Below are 18,289 nucleotides of genomic sequence, written 5' to 3' on the forward strand. Positions count from 1 at the left end.
CCAGGAGGAGAGAGCTGCTTCCAAGAAACGGTTTGAAGTGCCATTATCGAGGGGGGACAGGGGCTCTAGGGGATTTTGGGGTCAGCAAATATCAAATGAGCTACCTCACAGAGTTGTGGTGGGGATTTCCCACGAGGCCCCGCCCCCGGCTGAGTCACTGAAGCTCCCGCGTTTGACCTGCAGTCCCCCGAGCTGCAGGCATCACTGCTCTGAAGATCGAGGAGTGGAAAGTTCTCCACCAGCCCTGAGATCTCAAGGTTTGTTCATTTGGGGCAGACAGGGGGAACCGAGTTGGGGTGAGGGTAGAAGCTTTGTTCCCTTTGTACATTTCTGGACTTTTTTCCCTTCTAATTTCGAATAACTTTTATTCCATAGCCCATTAAATAAAGATTAAGAACCAGGCTAAACAGATTTTTTTTGGCTCCTTAGTTTTGTTACTATATGAGATTCAAATCTCAAAATAAGCAAATATGTATCTGTTAAGAAAATGTGATAATGAATTGAGCAGAGGGGTGTTTCAACATTTTAGCAATTAGGTGTTGAAATTTCCACATGCAGTTCAGACAAATAGTAATAATGAAATGTCTTCTCATTGAGCTAAACTGTTAGATGCTTCCACTGACAGATTCTCTTTTTAAGGACTATGTTTCAGGGGCAGCAAGCAACTGGCATTCTTGAAATCTGGATGCAAGTGCTAAGTATCTATGAAAGTCCCCAAAAGTTCTTGCTATTGTTATTTCTTCATTTTGGCAGAACATGTTGGAAAGTGCACGCTTAGACTTGGGAAAACATGTACAAAGCTACATGTTTAGTCATGCTTGTTTTATCATAAAAGTTTCTATGAATTTTCTACCTTTTCCATAATATTCCATCATTAATTGTTCCTGAAAAACCTTGAGTTGTGGTCTTGTGGAATTGTATAGGTAATGGTTGAAATGTAGATAATTCTAAAAGGAGAAACCACCTCATTCTTGGAAATTTTTTTTGCTTTTTTGCAGAGTGGTGTTTGTGAAACCAGCTAATTTGATTCAATTCTTTTGGAATCTACTTTCCTAGTATCATATCTATGCAAGATTTCATCATGGGAAATGGCTGTTACAACATAGTGGCTACTGTGCTGTTGGTCATGAATTTTGAGAGGACAAGATCAATAACGCAGGATTCCTGTAGTAACTGTCCAGCTGGTAAGAACCAAATTAACATGTGTGTTTGATCTGTTCTGTTGAAAACGTGGTTCAGTTAGTCTAGTAGTCAGGGTTAATGAGCTCTGTTTTTATGATCTTTTCTTCATTCATTTACAAATATTTCTTGGATCCTACATCATAGCTGTGTGAATGCAGCCATGTCATTTAGTCTCTTGCACCCCAGCCTCATCATCTGGGGATAATAAGAGAACCTATTTCACGGGATTTCTTGGAGGATCATATGATGGGCTTAGAACAGTGCATGGCACATGGTGAGACCTCAGTAAATGTTAGCTTTGTGTGTGGGGACCTGTGCTCAGTCTGGGGGTGCAGGAGGCTTAACAGAGGGCGGAGAGGCAGACACATTTAAATTCTAATGAATGAAAGAGATTGATCTCCTCCTGAGTCTGGTCATATTGATCTCCTGGATCAATCAAGAGAAATCATTCTGTTTTATTCAATAAAGGGAATGATTCCCTTTCTGTTGATTTATTTGGTGCACTATCTATATTTTGTTATTTCTAATTCTGTGATTATGCTAAGGGCAATCTTGCAAATGTATAATTTTTAAAAGTCAATCAACAAAATAAAGTCTATCATTGAGACTTTATTGGTAGAAACTAATCACTGTTTCACATTCTAGTTTTCTTGTGACCTTCATTATGCTCTGAGTGATGACTGTCCCTTGTCAAACATGTAAAGCTATTATCTACCCTCCTTAGGTAATTTCTGCGGGAAAGACAAGAATCAAATTTGCCTTCCCTGTCCTCCAAATAGTTTCTCCAGCACAAGTGGACAAAAGACCTGTGATATATGCAGGCAATGTCAAGGTATGAGTTGAAAGATGTATTCTTCATCCGGATACATGTTGGGAAGACAAGCTTTTATTCCCTAGTCTGCTGATCTCTACTGAAAGTCTTAAGTTTCAAAGGTGCTGGTTCCTCTGTTGATAAGCAGGTCCAGTAAGATAACTTACTATAACAGCAATTATTTGTGGATTGAGCTTTTTAAATACTAGAGGAAACATTTAAGAGAGAAATTTTTATTTATTTATTTATTTATTTATTTATTTATTTATTTATTTTTATTGATGTTTTAATGGTTTTTAACATTGTGAAATTTTGGGTTGTGCATTTTTGTTTGTCCATCACCATATATATGACTCCCTTCACCCCTTGTGCCCACCCCCCACCCCCACTGCCCCTGGTAACCACAGTACAGTTTTCTCTGTCCATGTGTTGGTTTACATTCCACATATGAGTGAGATCATACAGTGTTTGTCTTAAGAGAGAAATTTTTAATGTACAAAATGTAAAAATGCCTTCTATAGAGATTTAAAAGTAAATTTTACATTCTAAGATCATTAGAAACATTATAAGTAGAGTGAGCACAGTTTTTATTGCAGAACATAAATTTGCTTCCTGGGTTCAGAGGTCGAGTGTAATGTAACAGTGGGAGCACTTTCTAGGTGTTTTCAGGACCAAGAAGGCTTGCTCCCCCACCAGCAATGCAGAGTGCGAGTGCATCTCGGGATTCCACTGCTTAGGGGCAGGATGCACCATGTGTGAACAAGATTGTAAACAAGGTCAAGAATTAACCAAAGAGGGTAGGTTTGCTCTTCTTCAATCTATCACCAGTTTGTTATCTAGACATCGGTAATTAGCTTAGGTCTTGGTCCTTTGAATATAAAGTAAAGCACAGACTTGTAGCACCTTAAAATAACAAGCAATGAACTGCTGAGTCAAGTATATGATATTCACAAAATTGTTTTTCAATCAGTGGAAATACTTTAAAATCACATTTTCTATTCACCAGGACCATGCATTTTCATACATTGTATACATATATATACAATACTCTGTGTACAATTAGAATAAAAACTTTAGTCATCTTGGGGTTTCATTTCAAGAAGAATTGTTGAACAATCTGTGTAGATTGTATTAAGTTAATGACTTTATTATTACGTCATTATCTTCATCATATAATAATATTAAAAAAGAATTGTTCATCACTAATAAAATTCAAGAAGAATTGTTGAACAATCTGTATAGATTGTGTTAAGTTAACTTTGTTATTATGTGATTATGTTCATCAGAGGGAAAGTTATGAAATGATAAAAATGGTTCCTTTTTTATTATTGCTTTACTTTTTATGCAAGGTTGTCAAGACTGTTGCTTTGGGACGTTTAATGATCAGAAACGCGGTGTCTGTCGACCCTGGACAAAGTATGTATACTTTCTTTTTGCTTACAAAATAAAGAATCTAGGTTAACTTTTTTAAAGACAAGGAACGTTGTCACTGGAGCTTTTTTGTCTATCAAGTGTAGACACAGATTGTCCTACTAATAGGCAGTGTGGGAACAATGTGAAGCAATAGTGACTTGACACACAAAGTGAGCATCTTCTCCAGAAATGACGCCCAGAGCATCCAGATCCGATTTGCTGGTGGAATTTTGTTACTGTCTGCCCCAGAGTTCTTTTGTTTCCTTCTGATCTCTTTGCTGCCTCTTACTTCCCTAATTGATCAGCTCGCCTTCCAGTGTGCAATGCCAGCACTGAGAATGATATAGAAGGAGGGGAAAGTATGTTTCCTACCCTCGAAAACCTACCATGTACTTGTGCAAACAAGACCACCACAGATAGTAAAACAGCCAGTGGTGAACATGGGAATATTCCTGTCGACTTGTGTGATCTGGGCCAGAGCTATGAAAGTGTGGTCTGCACACAGGCGCTGGCCCGTGAGCAGTCTGCTGTCTGTCCACAGCAAGAGCAGTGCAGGCATGGAGAGTGAGCAGGGAGAACTGCCAAGGCAGTTGGCAGAGTGGTGTGTATCTGTCGACTCTAATAATAAAAACTTACATCTTGTATTTTGCATGCCTTTGTTCTTTTGTCGTTTGATTTTCTTACTAGAAAATCATTTTTATCATCATCTATTTTTATTATTATCGTTATCATCATTTACATTCTTATGATGGTTTACAAAAGCATTAGTTTGTAACAGATTGGGAAGTTTTCTTTCTTAAGAAAAGGTCTTTCAACACAAATAATCCAAAGTCAGTCTGCATGGAAAGTTGGGGCTTTGGAGAATGGGTGGGTTTGGGTTAGGTAAAGAGACAAGGGAAAAGATGTAAGAGCAACGATGATGATGATGATGGTGATGGTGACAATGATGATGATGATGTTAGCTACTTACTGGGAGTGGGTCAGGCACGTGGAAGTGTGTCCCTGGGGTCATTCGTTTGCTCTCCGCAACAGTCCTGGAAACATGCGTATCTTATTTTGAGATGAGAAAACTGAGGCTTAGAGAGATTCCTAACTTGCCCAAGGTCATTCTGCAAAGAGACAGACCCAGGGCTCAAACCCTGGTCTGTCTGAGGCCAAGACGTCACAGGGTTAAGAACTCTAACCCTCATGCTAACTCATCTGTCTTTCATATGTGCCGGAGATGGTCAAGTATGCTTGAAAAGTTAGGGGTGTGAGACTAACCCGGCAAAACAGTCTGAACTGAGCTGTCGTGGAACAAGGCTCTCCAGCCCGGGAAACAAAGAAGAATCCAGTTAGGTGGGTAGAGCTGGGAGAACTGTGGACAGCCGGGAAAGCTGAGTGAAAGCTGGAGGAAGCCAGATGGTCAAGGGGAAGTTTTTCAAAATATCTTTATGAACCTAGACTCACACATTTAGTCACTAGGTTGCTTTACTGCGTATAAAATGTCGGTGTTTTTAGTTAGAATGACCTGTACCTGAACTAATTATTTGAACTCTTCGTTGGACTGTCTAAGCTGTTCTTCGGATGGAAAGTCTGTACTCGTGAATGGGACGAAGGAACGCGACGTGGTGTGTGGACCAACGTCCGCCGACTTCTCTCCAGGTACATCCTGCACCACCACACCTGCCCCCTCGGCAGTGCCACGTAGCTGGTTTGCTGCTGTTAAATCGAAGCAAATGTACCATGGCCATTACGATTGGAATCTAAGTCACCCCCATATCGCGATATCTTACTTCTCTGCCCACAACAGGCACCTCCGGAATGCCTCCCTTCTTTTACCCAGGCATCAAGGGACATCCGTTTTTCTCAGGTGTTTCTCACTTAGTCTAAGATACACATTAGTAAGCAGACCAGGGTGAGACTTGACCCAAGCAGATACCACACCTTTGCTAATGCCAAGTAAAGGGGGTTACAGATTCCATATTTCCTATATGCTAGAAGGGCCAAACCGCTTAATTTTTGTGGACCTCTAGGAAAAGTATTAAAGTTTCTTTTTTTAAGTTTTCTTAATACGCAGGCAAGTTTACTAAGTTAGCTGGTTGAAGATGCCCAAGGCACCTCTTCTCCTCATGCTTAGGGGTTTACAAATGTAAATATAAATATAAGTATGTTTGCAAAGTTATATTTTTACAGGCATTTCTCCTTTTGCAGGAGGTCACACCCCCCAGCTCATCATCTTTCTTGCATTGACGTCATCTACGGCATTGTTCCTGGTGTTCTTCCTCGTGCTCCGTTTCTCTGTTGTTAAACAGGGCAGAAAGAAACTCCTGTATATATTCAAACAACGTAAGACTAACATAAAAGTATTAGATATTAGTGTTTGGAGGCAAGGTTTTTTACAGTAGAAAGGAAACGATGATTATTTTTTTTAAGTTATAGAAACTAGGTTAGTATAGCACAGTGGTATCAAACAGGGGCAATTTTGCCCCCAAGGGGACATTTGGCAATGTCTGGAGATGGTTTAGGTGGTCACAACTCAGGGGAGTGGGGAGGGAGTGCGACTGGCATCTAGTGAGTGGAGGCCGGCGATGCTGCTAAAATTCCTACAATGCGCAGGACAGCCCCCAGCAGAGAGTTATCCAGCCCCCAGGTCAATAGTGCTGAGGTGGACAGAGCTGGTGATAGAACATAATCCAAGGCTTCTGGAAAAGGATAATTCACGTATGCTTCGGTCTTGGATAACTCTGTGTGTGTGTGTGTGTGTGTGTGTGTGCACGTGAGCGTGCGTACATGCACTCACACACGTGCACACATCCATGTACAGCCAGTCCATTGCGCATACAGAACACTGGCAAAGAGGAATCAGAAAATAGTGTTTGCCCCCTCCAGTACTGCTCCTCTGGCTGATAAACGGCCTTAATCTGAGCTAGATCCACAACTTGAGGAAAGACACAGAGAACTAGGAGGGAGTTTGAAGTGGGTTTAATGAAATGGATTATTATGACACCAATTTGGATTAAAGGAGAAATTTCCTTTTCTTTTTTTTTTCTGTGAGGAAGACCAGACCTGAGCTAACATCCGTTGCCAATCCTCCTCTTTTTTGCTGAGGAAGACTGGCCCTAGGCTCACATCCATGCCCATCTTCCTCCACTTTATATGGGACGCTGCCACAGCATGGCTTGACAAGCGGTGCCTAGGTGCGTGTCTGGATCCGACCCTGTGAACCCCCTGCCGCCAAAGTGGAGCCCGCGCACTTAACTGCTATGCCACCGGGCTGGCCCTGAGAAATTTCAATAATGGGTTCCATTCATTAAACAAGATACTAACTAATAAGGAACTCAGCAGGTGCCTGGCACAGAGGCAGCACTCACTAAAGGAAAGCTATTAATTTATTCAAAAAAGTCTAGGGGCCAGCCCCATGGCATAGCACGCTCCGCTACTGGCGGCCCGGGTTTGGATCCCGGGCGGGCACCAACGCACCGCTTCTCCGGCCATGCTGAGGCCGCGTCCCACATACAGCAACTAGAAGGATGTGCAGCTATGACATACAACTATCTACTGGGGCTTTGGGGAAAAAAAAGGAAGAGGATCGGCAATAGATGTTAGCTCAGGGCCGGTCTTCCTTAGCAAAAAGAGGAGGACTGGCATGGATGTTAGCTCAGGGCTGATCTCCCTCACAAAAAAAAAAAAAAAAAAAAAGGTTCTTTTGAAAGCAATGTAAAACCTTTTTACATTGTGAAATATACAGAAAAAATGCATACATGTAAAGTTTAACAAAGTGGTGTAAAATGAACACCTGTGTCACCCTACCCGGGTCAAGAAATAGAACATTATCTGCTCCCCGGAAGTGCTTCACGAACTCCTTTCAGATGAAAGCCCTCTGTCCCCACCAGCACTAACCACATCTAGATTTTTATGGTATTCACTTCCGTGCTCTTATTTATGGTTTTGCTACCTAACAACACAGTCTAATTCGGCTGCGTGTGAGCTTCATACAAGTGGAATCACACTGTGCTATCTGTTCTGCATTTTCTTTCTTTCACTCAATGCTGTATCTTGGTGACTCTTCCAAGTGCTGCCATTTGTCTTTGGTTGATTTCCACTGTTGAATGCTCTTCTGTTGAACAACTGATCACAGTTTGTTTACCCAGTTCAGTATTGATGGACACTTGGGTTGTTTCCAGTTTGGGGCTATTACAGACAATGATGTTTGAATAGTTTTGTCTACGTATCTCAGTACACGTAAGGACGTGTTTCTGTTTTGTTTTTGTTTTCTTAACTTACAAATAAAATTGCTGAGATGTGAGGAACGTGAATCTTGGTCCTTAGTAGATGCACCAAACTGTTTTCCAGAATGGTGGGACCCCGTTTACACTTCCCCAGCAGTGTATGAGGGTTCCTTTTGCTCCAATCCCTGCCAACGCTTGATATTACCAGATTTCTTAATTTTTATCTGTCTGGTGGGTGGATAGTAGTATCTCATTGTGGTTTTAATTTGCATTTCCCTGATGACTCGTGAGATTGGATATCTTTTCATGTTATATTGGCCATCTGGATTTCCTCTCTTGTGAAGTGCCTGATCGAGGCTTTTGAGCATTTTTCCATTGGGTTGTCTGTTTTTTTCTTATTAATCTATGGGTATTCTTTAGTCCACAGTTCATTTGCTGCAATTATCTTTTCCTACTCTATGGTTCGCTCTTTGATGCTCTTATTGAGGTCTAAATTTCTGATTTAAACCTCTAAGCTCTCACCTAAACCTCTGATTTAAAGAACTATCATTCTCGTCTTCACCCCAAACTATGATAAAGCTCTTTATAAAATGCTTTTCAAAATTATTTATGAGTAATTAGTGAGTTGCGATGGAACTGTAATCCATTTAAAAAAAACTTTATTTTTAAAGATTTTTTTTTTTATTTATTTATTTTTTCCCCCCAAAGCCCCAGTAGATAGTTGTGTGTCATGGCTGCACATCCTTCTAGTTGCTGTATGTGGGACGCGGCCTCAGCATGGCCGGAGAAGCAGTGCGCCGGTGGGAGCCCGGGATCCGAACTCGGGTCGCCAGCAGTGGAGCGCACTCACTTAACCACCAAGCCACGGGGCCGGCCCAAAACTTTATTTTTAAAACTTAACAGTTTGAAGTAATTTTAGATTCACAGGAAGTCGTAAAGACAGTACAGAAAAGTCTCATGTGCCATTCATGGGGTTGCAGCTTATGTAAGTTTAGTACCATATCAAAACCAGGCAATTGACATTGGCACACTGTGTGTATAGTGTATGTCATTTTATCACATGCGTAGATTGGTGTAACCACCAGCGCAATCAAAATACAGAACTATTCCAGCATCCCAAAGAGCTCCCTCCTGCTAGGCCTTTATAATCACATCCACTCCCTCTCCCCCCACCATCCCTAACCCATGGCAACCACAATTCTGTTTTCCATCTCTACAATTTTGTCAGTTCAAGAATGTTATATAAATAGAATCATTCAATATATAAATGGATCATAAATATGTGACCTTTTAAAATTAGCTTTTATCACTCATCTTAATGCCATTGAGACCCATCTGAGTTGTTGTGTGTTTTAATAGTTCATTCTTTTTTATTGCTGACTAGTATTCCGTGGTGTGGTTGTACCAGTCACCTACTGAGAGACATTTTGGTTGTTTCTAGTTTTTGATTATTGTGTACAAAGTCGCTATGAATAATCATGCACAGGTTTTGTGTGGACATAAGTTTTCATATCTCTAAGATAAATGGCCAGGGTGCAATTCCTGGGTTGTACGGTAAGTGTATGTTTATTTTTTTAAGAAACTGCCAAACTATTTTCCAGAGGAATTGTACCATTTAACTTTCCACCAGCAATGCATGAGAGATCCAGTTTCTCCTCACCCTTGCCAGCATTTTGTATTGCCACAATTTCTTATTTCAGCTCTTTTAACAGGCATACAGTAATAGCTCATTGTGGTCTTAATTTTTCTTTCCCTAAGAATTGAACATCTTTTGTTGTACTTATTTTCCATCTGTATATCTTCTTTTTTTCGTGTGTGAGGAAGATTAGCCCTGAGCTAACGTTCAATGCCAATCCTCCTCTTTTTTTTTTTGTTGTTGAGGAAGATTGGCCCTGGGCTAACATCTGTGCCCATCTTCCTCTACTTTATATGGGACACCACCACAGCATGGCTTGACAAGCAGTGTGTCAGTGCGTGCCCAGGATCCAAACCCTTGAACCCTGGGCCGCTGCAGCAGAATGCGCGCACTTAAACACTGTGCCACCAGGCCAGTCCCTGTATATCTTCTTCAGTGAAATGTTCCTTCATGTCTTTTGCCAGTTTTCTAATTGGATTGTTTGTTTATTTTACTGTTGACATTTGAGAGTTCTTCATATCTTCTAGATATGAGTCCTTTGTCACATATGTGGTTTGTAAATATTTTCTCCCTGTCCAGAGCTTGCCTTTTCATCCTCTTCACGGCGTCTTCTGCAGAGAAAAGGTTTTGAATTTTGATGCAGTCTAATTTGCCAATATTTTTCATTTTTGGAGTCATGTCTAAGAACTCTTCACCAAGTTCTAGGTTGCAAAGATTTAGATTTTCTCCTATGTTATCTTTCACAATTAAATCTATTGTTCATTTTTAGTTAAGTTTTGTGTAAGATGGGAGAGGTTTAGGTCAAGTTTATGTTTTTGCCTATGGATGTCCAATTGCTTCAGCATCGTTTGTTGAAAACATTATCCTTCCTCCATTGAATTTCTTTTGTGCCTTTGTCAAAAATCAGTTGGCTGTGCTTGTGTGGGGCTATTTCTGCTTTCTCTCTTCTGTTCCACTCATCTATGTGTTTATTCTTCTGCCAATACCGCATAGTTTTGATCATGGTATCTATAAAACAAGTCTTGAAATTGGGTAGAGTGTAGAGTGATTCCTCCTGCTTTATTCTTCTTTTTCAAAATTGTTTTAGCTATTCTAGTTCCTTTGCATTTCCATATAAATTTTAAAGATTTTTTTTTTTATTTATTTTTTTATTTTTTGCCCCCAAAGCCCCAGTAGATAGTTGTATGTCATAGCTGCACACCCTTCTAGCTGCTGTATGTGGGACTCGGCCCCAGGATGGACAGAGAAGCGGTGCCTCGATGCGCACCCGGGATCCGAACCCGGGCCGCCAGCATCGCAGCGCGCGCACTTAACCACCAAGCCACAGGGCCGGCCTTCCATATAAATTTTAGATAATCTTATCTGTATATACAGAAAGTCAGTTGGGATTCTGATAGCAATTGTGTTAAAGGTGTGTATCAATTTGGGGAGAATTGACATCTTTACTATGTTAAGTATTCCTATCCATGAACATGATATGTCTCTCCATTTATGTGTCTTTTCTTTGAGTTCTTTCATCAGCATTTTGTAGTTTTCAGCATACAAGTCCTGTACATCTTTTGTTAAATTTAGGCCTTAGTATTTAATTTTTTTAAATAATTGCAAATGGTGTTGTATCATTTTGGTTTCCACGTGTTCATTACTGGTATATAGGAATACAATTGATTTTTTTGTTTTGTTTTGTTTTGTTTTCTGGTGAGGAAGATTAGCCCTGAGCTAACATCTGTTGCCAATCCTCCTCTTTTTTTGCTGAGGAAGATTGGCCCTGGGCTAACATCCGTGCCCATCTTCCTCTACTTTATATGTGGGACACCTGCCACAGCATGGCTTGATAAGCGGTGCATAGGTCTGTGCCCAGGATCTGAACCTGTGAACCCTGGGCCGCTGAAGCAGAGCACGTGAACTTAACCACTATGCCACTGGGCCGGCCCCTATGAGTGATTTCTGCCGATTGATTTTGTATCCTATGATTTTGCTGAACTCAATTATTAGTTCTAGGAGTATTTTGTGTATTCTTTGGGATTTTCTACATAAACTATAATGTCATCTGCAAATAGGCACAGTTGTTTTTTTTCCCCATCTGTAATGACTTTTATTTCTTTTTCTTGCCTTATTGCACTGGCTAGAACTTCCAGTAGTATGTTGAATAAGAGTGATGACAGTGAACATCCTTGCCTTGCTCCTAATTTTAGGGGGAAAGCTTCAGTCTTTTACCAGTAAGTATGATGTGAGCTGTAGATTTTTAGTAGATCTTCTTTATCAAATTTAGGAAATTCCTCCTCTGTTTTGTTTTCTGAGAATTTTTTAAAAAATCGTGAATGAGTGTTAAGTTTTGTCAAGTGCTTTTTCTGCATCAATTAATGTGATCATGTAATTTTTCTTCATTAGCCTGTTAAGATAGTGTATTACATAAACTTATTTTTGAATATTGAACCAGCCTTGCATCCCTGGACTAAACTCCACTTGGTCATAGTATATAATTCTTTTTATATATTGCTGAATTCTGCTGGCTAATATTTTGTTAAGAATTTTTGCAGCTATATATTGGTCTGTGGTTTTATTTTCTAGTACTGTCTTTATCTGGTTTTAGTATCAGAGTAATACTGGTTTCATCAAATAAGTTGGGACATTTTCCCTCTTCTATTTTCTGGAAGAGATTTATAGAACTGGTGTTAATTCTTCTTTAAACAATTGGTAGAATTCTCTAGTGAAACTGTCTGGAGCTAGAGATTTTCTTTTTGGAGATTTTTAACTACAAATGTAATTTCCTTAATAATTATAGGTCTATTTATTTAATTCATATCGAGTGAGTTGTGGTAGTTTGTGTTTTTTGAGGAATTGGTCCTTTTCATCTAAGTTATCCAATTTATGTGTTGCAGTTATCCATAGTATTACCTTATTATCCTTTTGCTGTCTGCAGGGTCTGTAGTGATATCACCTACTGATATTGATAATGTATGTCTTCTCTCTTCTTTCTGTATCAGTCTTGTTAGAGATTTGTCAATTTTATTGATCTTTTCAAAGAACCAGCTCTTTGTTTCATTGATTTCCTCTATTGTTTTTATTTCACTATTTTCTGCTTTTACTTTTATTATATCCTTCCTTCTGCTTGCTTTGGATTTATTTTGCTCTTGTTTTTCTATTGAGGTGGAAGCTTATATGATAGATTTGAGACTTTTCCTCTTTTCTAACATAAGAATTTCACATTATAAATTTTCTTCTCAGTATTGAATTAGCTGTGACCCATAAAGTTTGATAGGTTGTTTTTTAATTTTCATTCAGTTTAATGTATTTTTGTATTTCCCTTGAGACTTCCTCTTTAACCCATTGATTATTTAAAAGTGTGTTTTTTAGTTTCCAAGTGTTTGGTGATTTTCCTGTTTTCTTTCTGTTATTGATGTCTGATTTAATACCATTATAGTCAGAAGACACACTCTGTATGATTTCAGTTCTTTAAATTTGTTGAAGGGGCTGACCTGCTGGCACAAGTGGTTAAGTGCACGCTCTCTGCTGTGGTGGCCCGGGGTTCACTGGTTCAGATCTCGGGCACGCACTGACACACTGCTTGTCAAGCCATGCTGTGGCGGTGTCCCATATATAGATGTTAGCCCAGGGCCAGTCTTCCTCAGCAAAAAAAAAAAAAAAAAAGAAGAGATTGGCAGATGTTAGCTCAGGGCCGATCTTCCTCACACAAGAAAATAAATAAATAAAATAAATTTGTTGAGGTTTGTATCATGGCCCAGGATACAGTCTATCCTGCTATATGTTCTAAGGACACTTGAAAAGAATGTGTATTCTGCTGTCAGGTGGAGTGTTCTATAAATATTGATTTGATCATATTGATTGATGACTTGTTGAGTTCTATATCCTTGCTGATTTCTTGTCTAGTTGTTCTATCAACTGTTGGGAGAGGGCCATTTAATTCTTCAAATATAATCGTGGATTTGTGTATTTCTCTTTTCAGTTTTATCAGGTTTTGCTTCACCTATTTTGCAACTCTATTGTTTGGTGTACAGCAGTCCCTCCTTTTCTGTAGTTTCACTTTCCACAGTTTCAGTTACCCATGGTCAACCGTGGTCCAAAAATATTAAATGGAAAATTCCAGAAATAATTCCTAAGTTTTAAATTGCACACTGTTCTGAGAAGCATGATGAAATCTTGTGCTGTCCCACTCCATCCTTCACCTCACTTCATCTCATCACAGGGGCGTTGTATCATCTCACACCATCACAAGAAGAGTGGGTACAGCACAATAAGATATTGTGAGAGAGAGACCACATTCACATAATTTTTATTACAATGTACTGTTATAATTGTTCTATTTTATTATTAGTTATTATTGTTAATCTCTTACTGTGCCTAACTTGTAAATTAAACTTTATTATAGGTATGTATGTATAGAAAAAACATAGTATATAAAGGGTTCAGTACTATCTGTGGTTTCAGGCATCCACTGGGGGTCTTGAATGTATCCCCTGTGGATAAGGGGGGACTACTGTATACACATTTAGTATTGCTATGTCTTCTTGGCGAATTCACTCTTTCATAATTATGTAAAGTTCCTCTCTGTGTTTGGTAATTTTTTTGGCTTTGAAGTCTACTTTATCAGTTATTAATATAGCCATTTCTGCTTTTTTTAAATTAATATATATGTGATATATCTTTTTGCATCCTTTTACTTTCAACTTTCCTACATTTTTATATTTGAAGTGAATTTCTTGTAAACAACATATAGGGGTCATTCTACCAATCTCTGTCTTTTAATTGGTGTGTTTAAACCATGCATATTTAATGTAATTATTTATGTGTGAAGGCTTAAGATGCCATTTTATTTTTTGTTTTCTGTTTGCTTTCTCTGGTTTTCATTTCTCTGTTTTGTTTTTTTCTGCATTCTTGTGGATTACTAAAAATTAATTCAATTTTTAGAATTCCATTTTGATTTATCTGTAGTTTTTTGAGTATATCTCTTTGTATATCTCTTGTAATGGTTGTTTCTCTCTGGCTGCTTTCAAGATTTTTTCTTTGTCTTTTGTTTTCAGAACTTCAAATATGATGCATCTTGGTGTGAATTTCTTTGATTTATCCTATTTGGGATTCACTCAGCTTCTTGAATCTGTAAGCTTATGCCTTTTTCTGGATTTGGGTAATTTTCAGCCATTATTTCTCCAAATACTTTTTCAGCCCTACTCTCTTTCTTCTCTTCTTCTAGGACTCCAATGACATGAATATTAAGTCTTTCGTTATAGTCCTACATGTCCCTGACACTCTGTTAATTTTTTGTCTAGTGTTTTCTCTCTGTTGTTCAGATTAGGCAATGATTCTTTCCTCTGTCCTTCCCATTATGTTGCTGAGCCCATTCATTGATTTTTAAAATTTCAGTTATTGTAATTTTTCCATTATAAAATTGCTACCTGGTTCTTTTTTAAATATCTTCTATTTCTTTTTCACTTGTTTCAAACGTGTTTCCAATTGCTTGTTGAAGCATCTTTATGTTGGCTGCCTTAAAGTCCTTGCCAGATAATTCTGATATCTATATCATCTAGATGTGAGCATCTGTTGTTTATTCTTATTCAAATTGAGATCTTCCTGATTCTTAGAATGACAAGTGATTTTTGATTGAAACCCAGACATTTTGGATATGATGTTATCAGATTCTGGATCTAATTGGAAGCTTGTATTTATTCTGGCTTCCTCTAACACCACACTCCAGCAGAAGAAGGAGAAGTCCAGTTTCTACACTGGATCTCCTGGAGATGAGGGGCTCCTTGTTATTGCTAGACATGTGTGGAGTTCAGGCTCCCCACTGAGTTTCTGCTGATAACACCCTCGCTGGGATGAGGAAAGACACTTTGTTACTACTCTCCAGGTGGCCTCCACTGACAGTGAAGAAGTGAGAAGGGGGTGGCCTCCTTGCTGCTGAGCAGCAGTGAAGTCTTGGCTCTCCACTAGGCCTCCTCTGACACTACCCTCGTGAGGAGAGGGAGGTGAGCCTTGATACAACTTGGCAAGAGTGGAAGTCTAGGCTCTCCACTTGGCCTTTGCTGGTTGGCTTGGGTGTGGGGGCCACAGTTTTTTCTGTGATGTTTTTCTAGTGTAGAGTGATTATTATCTAAAAGTTTTCAGTCTTGCTATGCCACTCCTTTCCTGGTTTTGTAGCTAGCAAGAGCCGACTTTTCTTGGGGTATTTTTTTAGTCTACATCCATCAGCATTTCTAGGTTGCTGACTTCTCCAGTTCCCAGTCTGGAGCATACGAGGCAGAAAGAAAACCAGGAAACTCATGCCTATGTTCTTCTTGGGTCCCAAGATCCTTAGCTGGTCTGCCTTCTTCTCTCCACCTTTCAGATTTTTCTCATGTTTGTTATATATAAAATGTCTGGAGTTTTCAGTGATACCTAGCAGGAAGAATGGGAAAAAGTATGACTACTCCATCTTTCCAGAAGCAGATTTCCATTTTAAAATTAATCCTTGATGCTATTTCAAAAGAAAAATACGTCCTATTGGTATTTCTGAATGTCTTGCCAGTTTCTCATAAGTTCTTGGAGATAGTGTGGTTGTTGGGTTTTGGTTATTCTTTATGGTAACAAGCATGTAAAATTGGAGTAGGGCCTTTTGCTTTGTCAGGCTATAAAAAAATATCTTCTTAGGATTAAAGATTGCTCAGCAGTAACACAAATACTTCACACTAATGTGTAAAAGAAAACCTGGAAACTAATGCATAAATCAGTTCTTTAATTACTAATATATGGAAGTAATGAGAGTATGTTTAACATCTTGAAGCCAAAAGCATTCAAAAGAAACTATGTAATGTGTAATCTAAGTAACCCTCAAGACTAAAATATGTGCTGCTGAATTGAAACTATAGTTACGTTTGGGATATGACTAATTTTATGCTATAGTCATTCATGCTCAAGACTGTTTTTAGCCATTGTAGAAAATAAAGAAAATAGTTTTTTAGGACCAATAGTTTTTCAGGACCAATAAGAGTATTGAGTAAAAAGAAAAAAATCTTGAATAATCTTGAGAAAAAGTTTGTGCTTGCTAATACCTCTCTTGTCAATGAGTTTGTTCAGATTAAAGTTGAGAATATTTGCTACTTAGAGATGTTCTGCAACTGTGATTTATGGAAAATAGATGTTAAATGATTAAAACAGACAACAAAAGTTGTGTCTTTTTTTTTGTTTATTGCAGTAACATTGGTTTATAACATTGTATATATTTCAGGTGTACATCATTATACTTCTATCTCTGCATAGATAAAGTTAAGTGTCTTTTAAATTACTTTTTAGCATTTATGAGACCAGCACAAACTGCCCAAGAGGAAGATGCCTGTAGCTGCCGATTTCCAGAAGAAGAAGAAGGAGAATGCGAACTGTGAAGCAGAAATCCAAAAAACTGTTGGGACTCTCTTGAGAAGAATCGAAGGAGAAACACGAGCCACGCGCTATCATATCTTTCTAAATTGAAAAATACCATCTTGGATAAGACACAGGATTACCCCGTACAAGTTTTTTCCAAATGTTAATGAGTTGGCCTTTAAAAATGTACCACTTTTAACAGAACAGAAGTATGAGACACAGCTGGTGGTAAAGGGGCATTTTCTAGATACTGCTTAACAGGCTTGAGCTAGTTTTTTTTGAAATCCAAAGAGAATTATATTTTAAATTTAATCATGTATGCCAATGGTTTAGCTAAAATTATAATCAAAATCAATTCACTTTTTTTCTGTGTGCTAATATAACATCTGACAATAAGCCATAAGATGCATGAAATATCCCCAACCAAATGTTCTACTGATTCAGTATTCAACACAGTGACCCCCCCACCCCCCGCTATGAGGAGGAGAATGACAACAGTGCCCAAGTTTGGGGTCAAGGGCAAAAATCTCAGATCTTGAGGAAGAGTTCTGGAAGGAGTTCGTAAGTCTCTGCATGCACCATGATATCTCCCTCCTCGCATCTGCTTTTGTCCTGCTCTCCACTGAGCCAGGGCTTATGTTTCTTTAATTCTTAAAAATTTTAAAAATAATATTTGAAATACATAAAAAGTGAAATAAGTATGAAGCACACCGTGAACACAACCAGAGCACTAGCGAAGGATCTGCCAACTCCCAAGGGCCAAATCTGAGACACCACGTGTCTTTGTATGGCTTAGGAGCTAAGAATGGTTTTTATATGTTTAAATGGTTAAAAAAAATCAAACGAAGAATAATGCCTTATGACATGTAAAACTATATGGAACTCAAATTCAAATTTCAGAGGCTGTAAATGAAGTTTTATTGAAACACACAGCCACACACATTTATTTACATATTGTCTAAGGTGGTCTTTGCATTTCAACAGCAGAGTTGACTAGTTGTGATAGAGACTGTATAGCCCACAAAGCCTAGAATATTTGCTATCTGACCCTTTATAGGGTCAAAGTCAAGGTCAGAGTATCAATTTGTGGGCTGTTTCCCTCTCTCATCTTCTACCTCCCCCCCCCACCCCACCCCTGGGCCACCTCTCTCATGAATGTTGTCTATCATTTTCTTGCTTTAAAAAAATCATTTATCATATAATTATGTACCCTAAAACTATATTATTTAATTTTGCTTATTTTTGAGCTTTCTGAAAATGGTCTGTACTGTATGGAGACCTCTGCGACTTGCTTTGGTCACTCAAAATTATATTTATAAGAGTCATTCATGTTGTTGTATGTAGCTAGAATGCATTCATTTTGACTGCTGTATGATTTTGCAAATATACCATAATTTATCATCCATTCTCTAAGGACATTTGGGTTGTTTCCAGGTTTTTTTCAGTTATGATTAATGTTGCTATGAATGTTCTTTTGTGTGTCTCCTGTGCAAGAGTGTCTCCAGGGAAACTTCTTTACAATGAAACTGTTGGATCTTAGGGCAAATGAGTGTTCAACATTATGAACTAGTACTTGTATCAATAAAGATATGCTAAGTTATGCAGAAATAACAAATGACCCCCCCAAATCTTAATGGATTACAACAAAACAACAGAGGTGCATTTCTTGCTGTCATTACA

At 38.6% G+C, this 18,289-nt stretch overlaps 1 protein-coding gene across 1 annotated transcript; it reads left to right on the top strand.

Moving 5' to 3' along the window:
- Positions 1 to 1,016: 1,016 nt before the first annotated feature.
- On the top strand, positions 1,017 to 17,748 carry TNFRSF9 (TNF receptor superfamily member 9). The gene is made up of 7 exons (XM_014783832.2): positions 1,017 to 1,184; positions 1,907 to 2,014; positions 2,653 to 2,790; positions 3,343 to 3,409; positions 4,962 to 5,050; positions 5,600 to 5,734; positions 16,541 to 17,748. The coding sequence occupies exons 1-7, from the start codon at positions 1,067 to 1,069 to the stop codon at positions 16,627 to 16,629; spliced, it is 744 nt and encodes a 247-aa protein (XP_014639318.1). The 5' UTR covers positions 1,017 to 1,066; the 3' UTR covers positions 16,630 to 17,748.
- The last annotated feature ends 541 nt before the right edge of the window (positions 17,749 to 18,289 follow it).

The sequence above is a fragment of the Ceratotherium simum genome, chromosome 22, assembly GCF_057802395.1.
Source record: "Ceratotherium simum simum isolate JZ-2026a chromosome 22, ASM5780239v1, whole genome shotgun sequence".
Taxonomy (NCBI): Eukaryota; Metazoa; Chordata; class Mammalia; order Perissodactyla; family Rhinocerotidae; genus Ceratotherium; species Ceratotherium simum.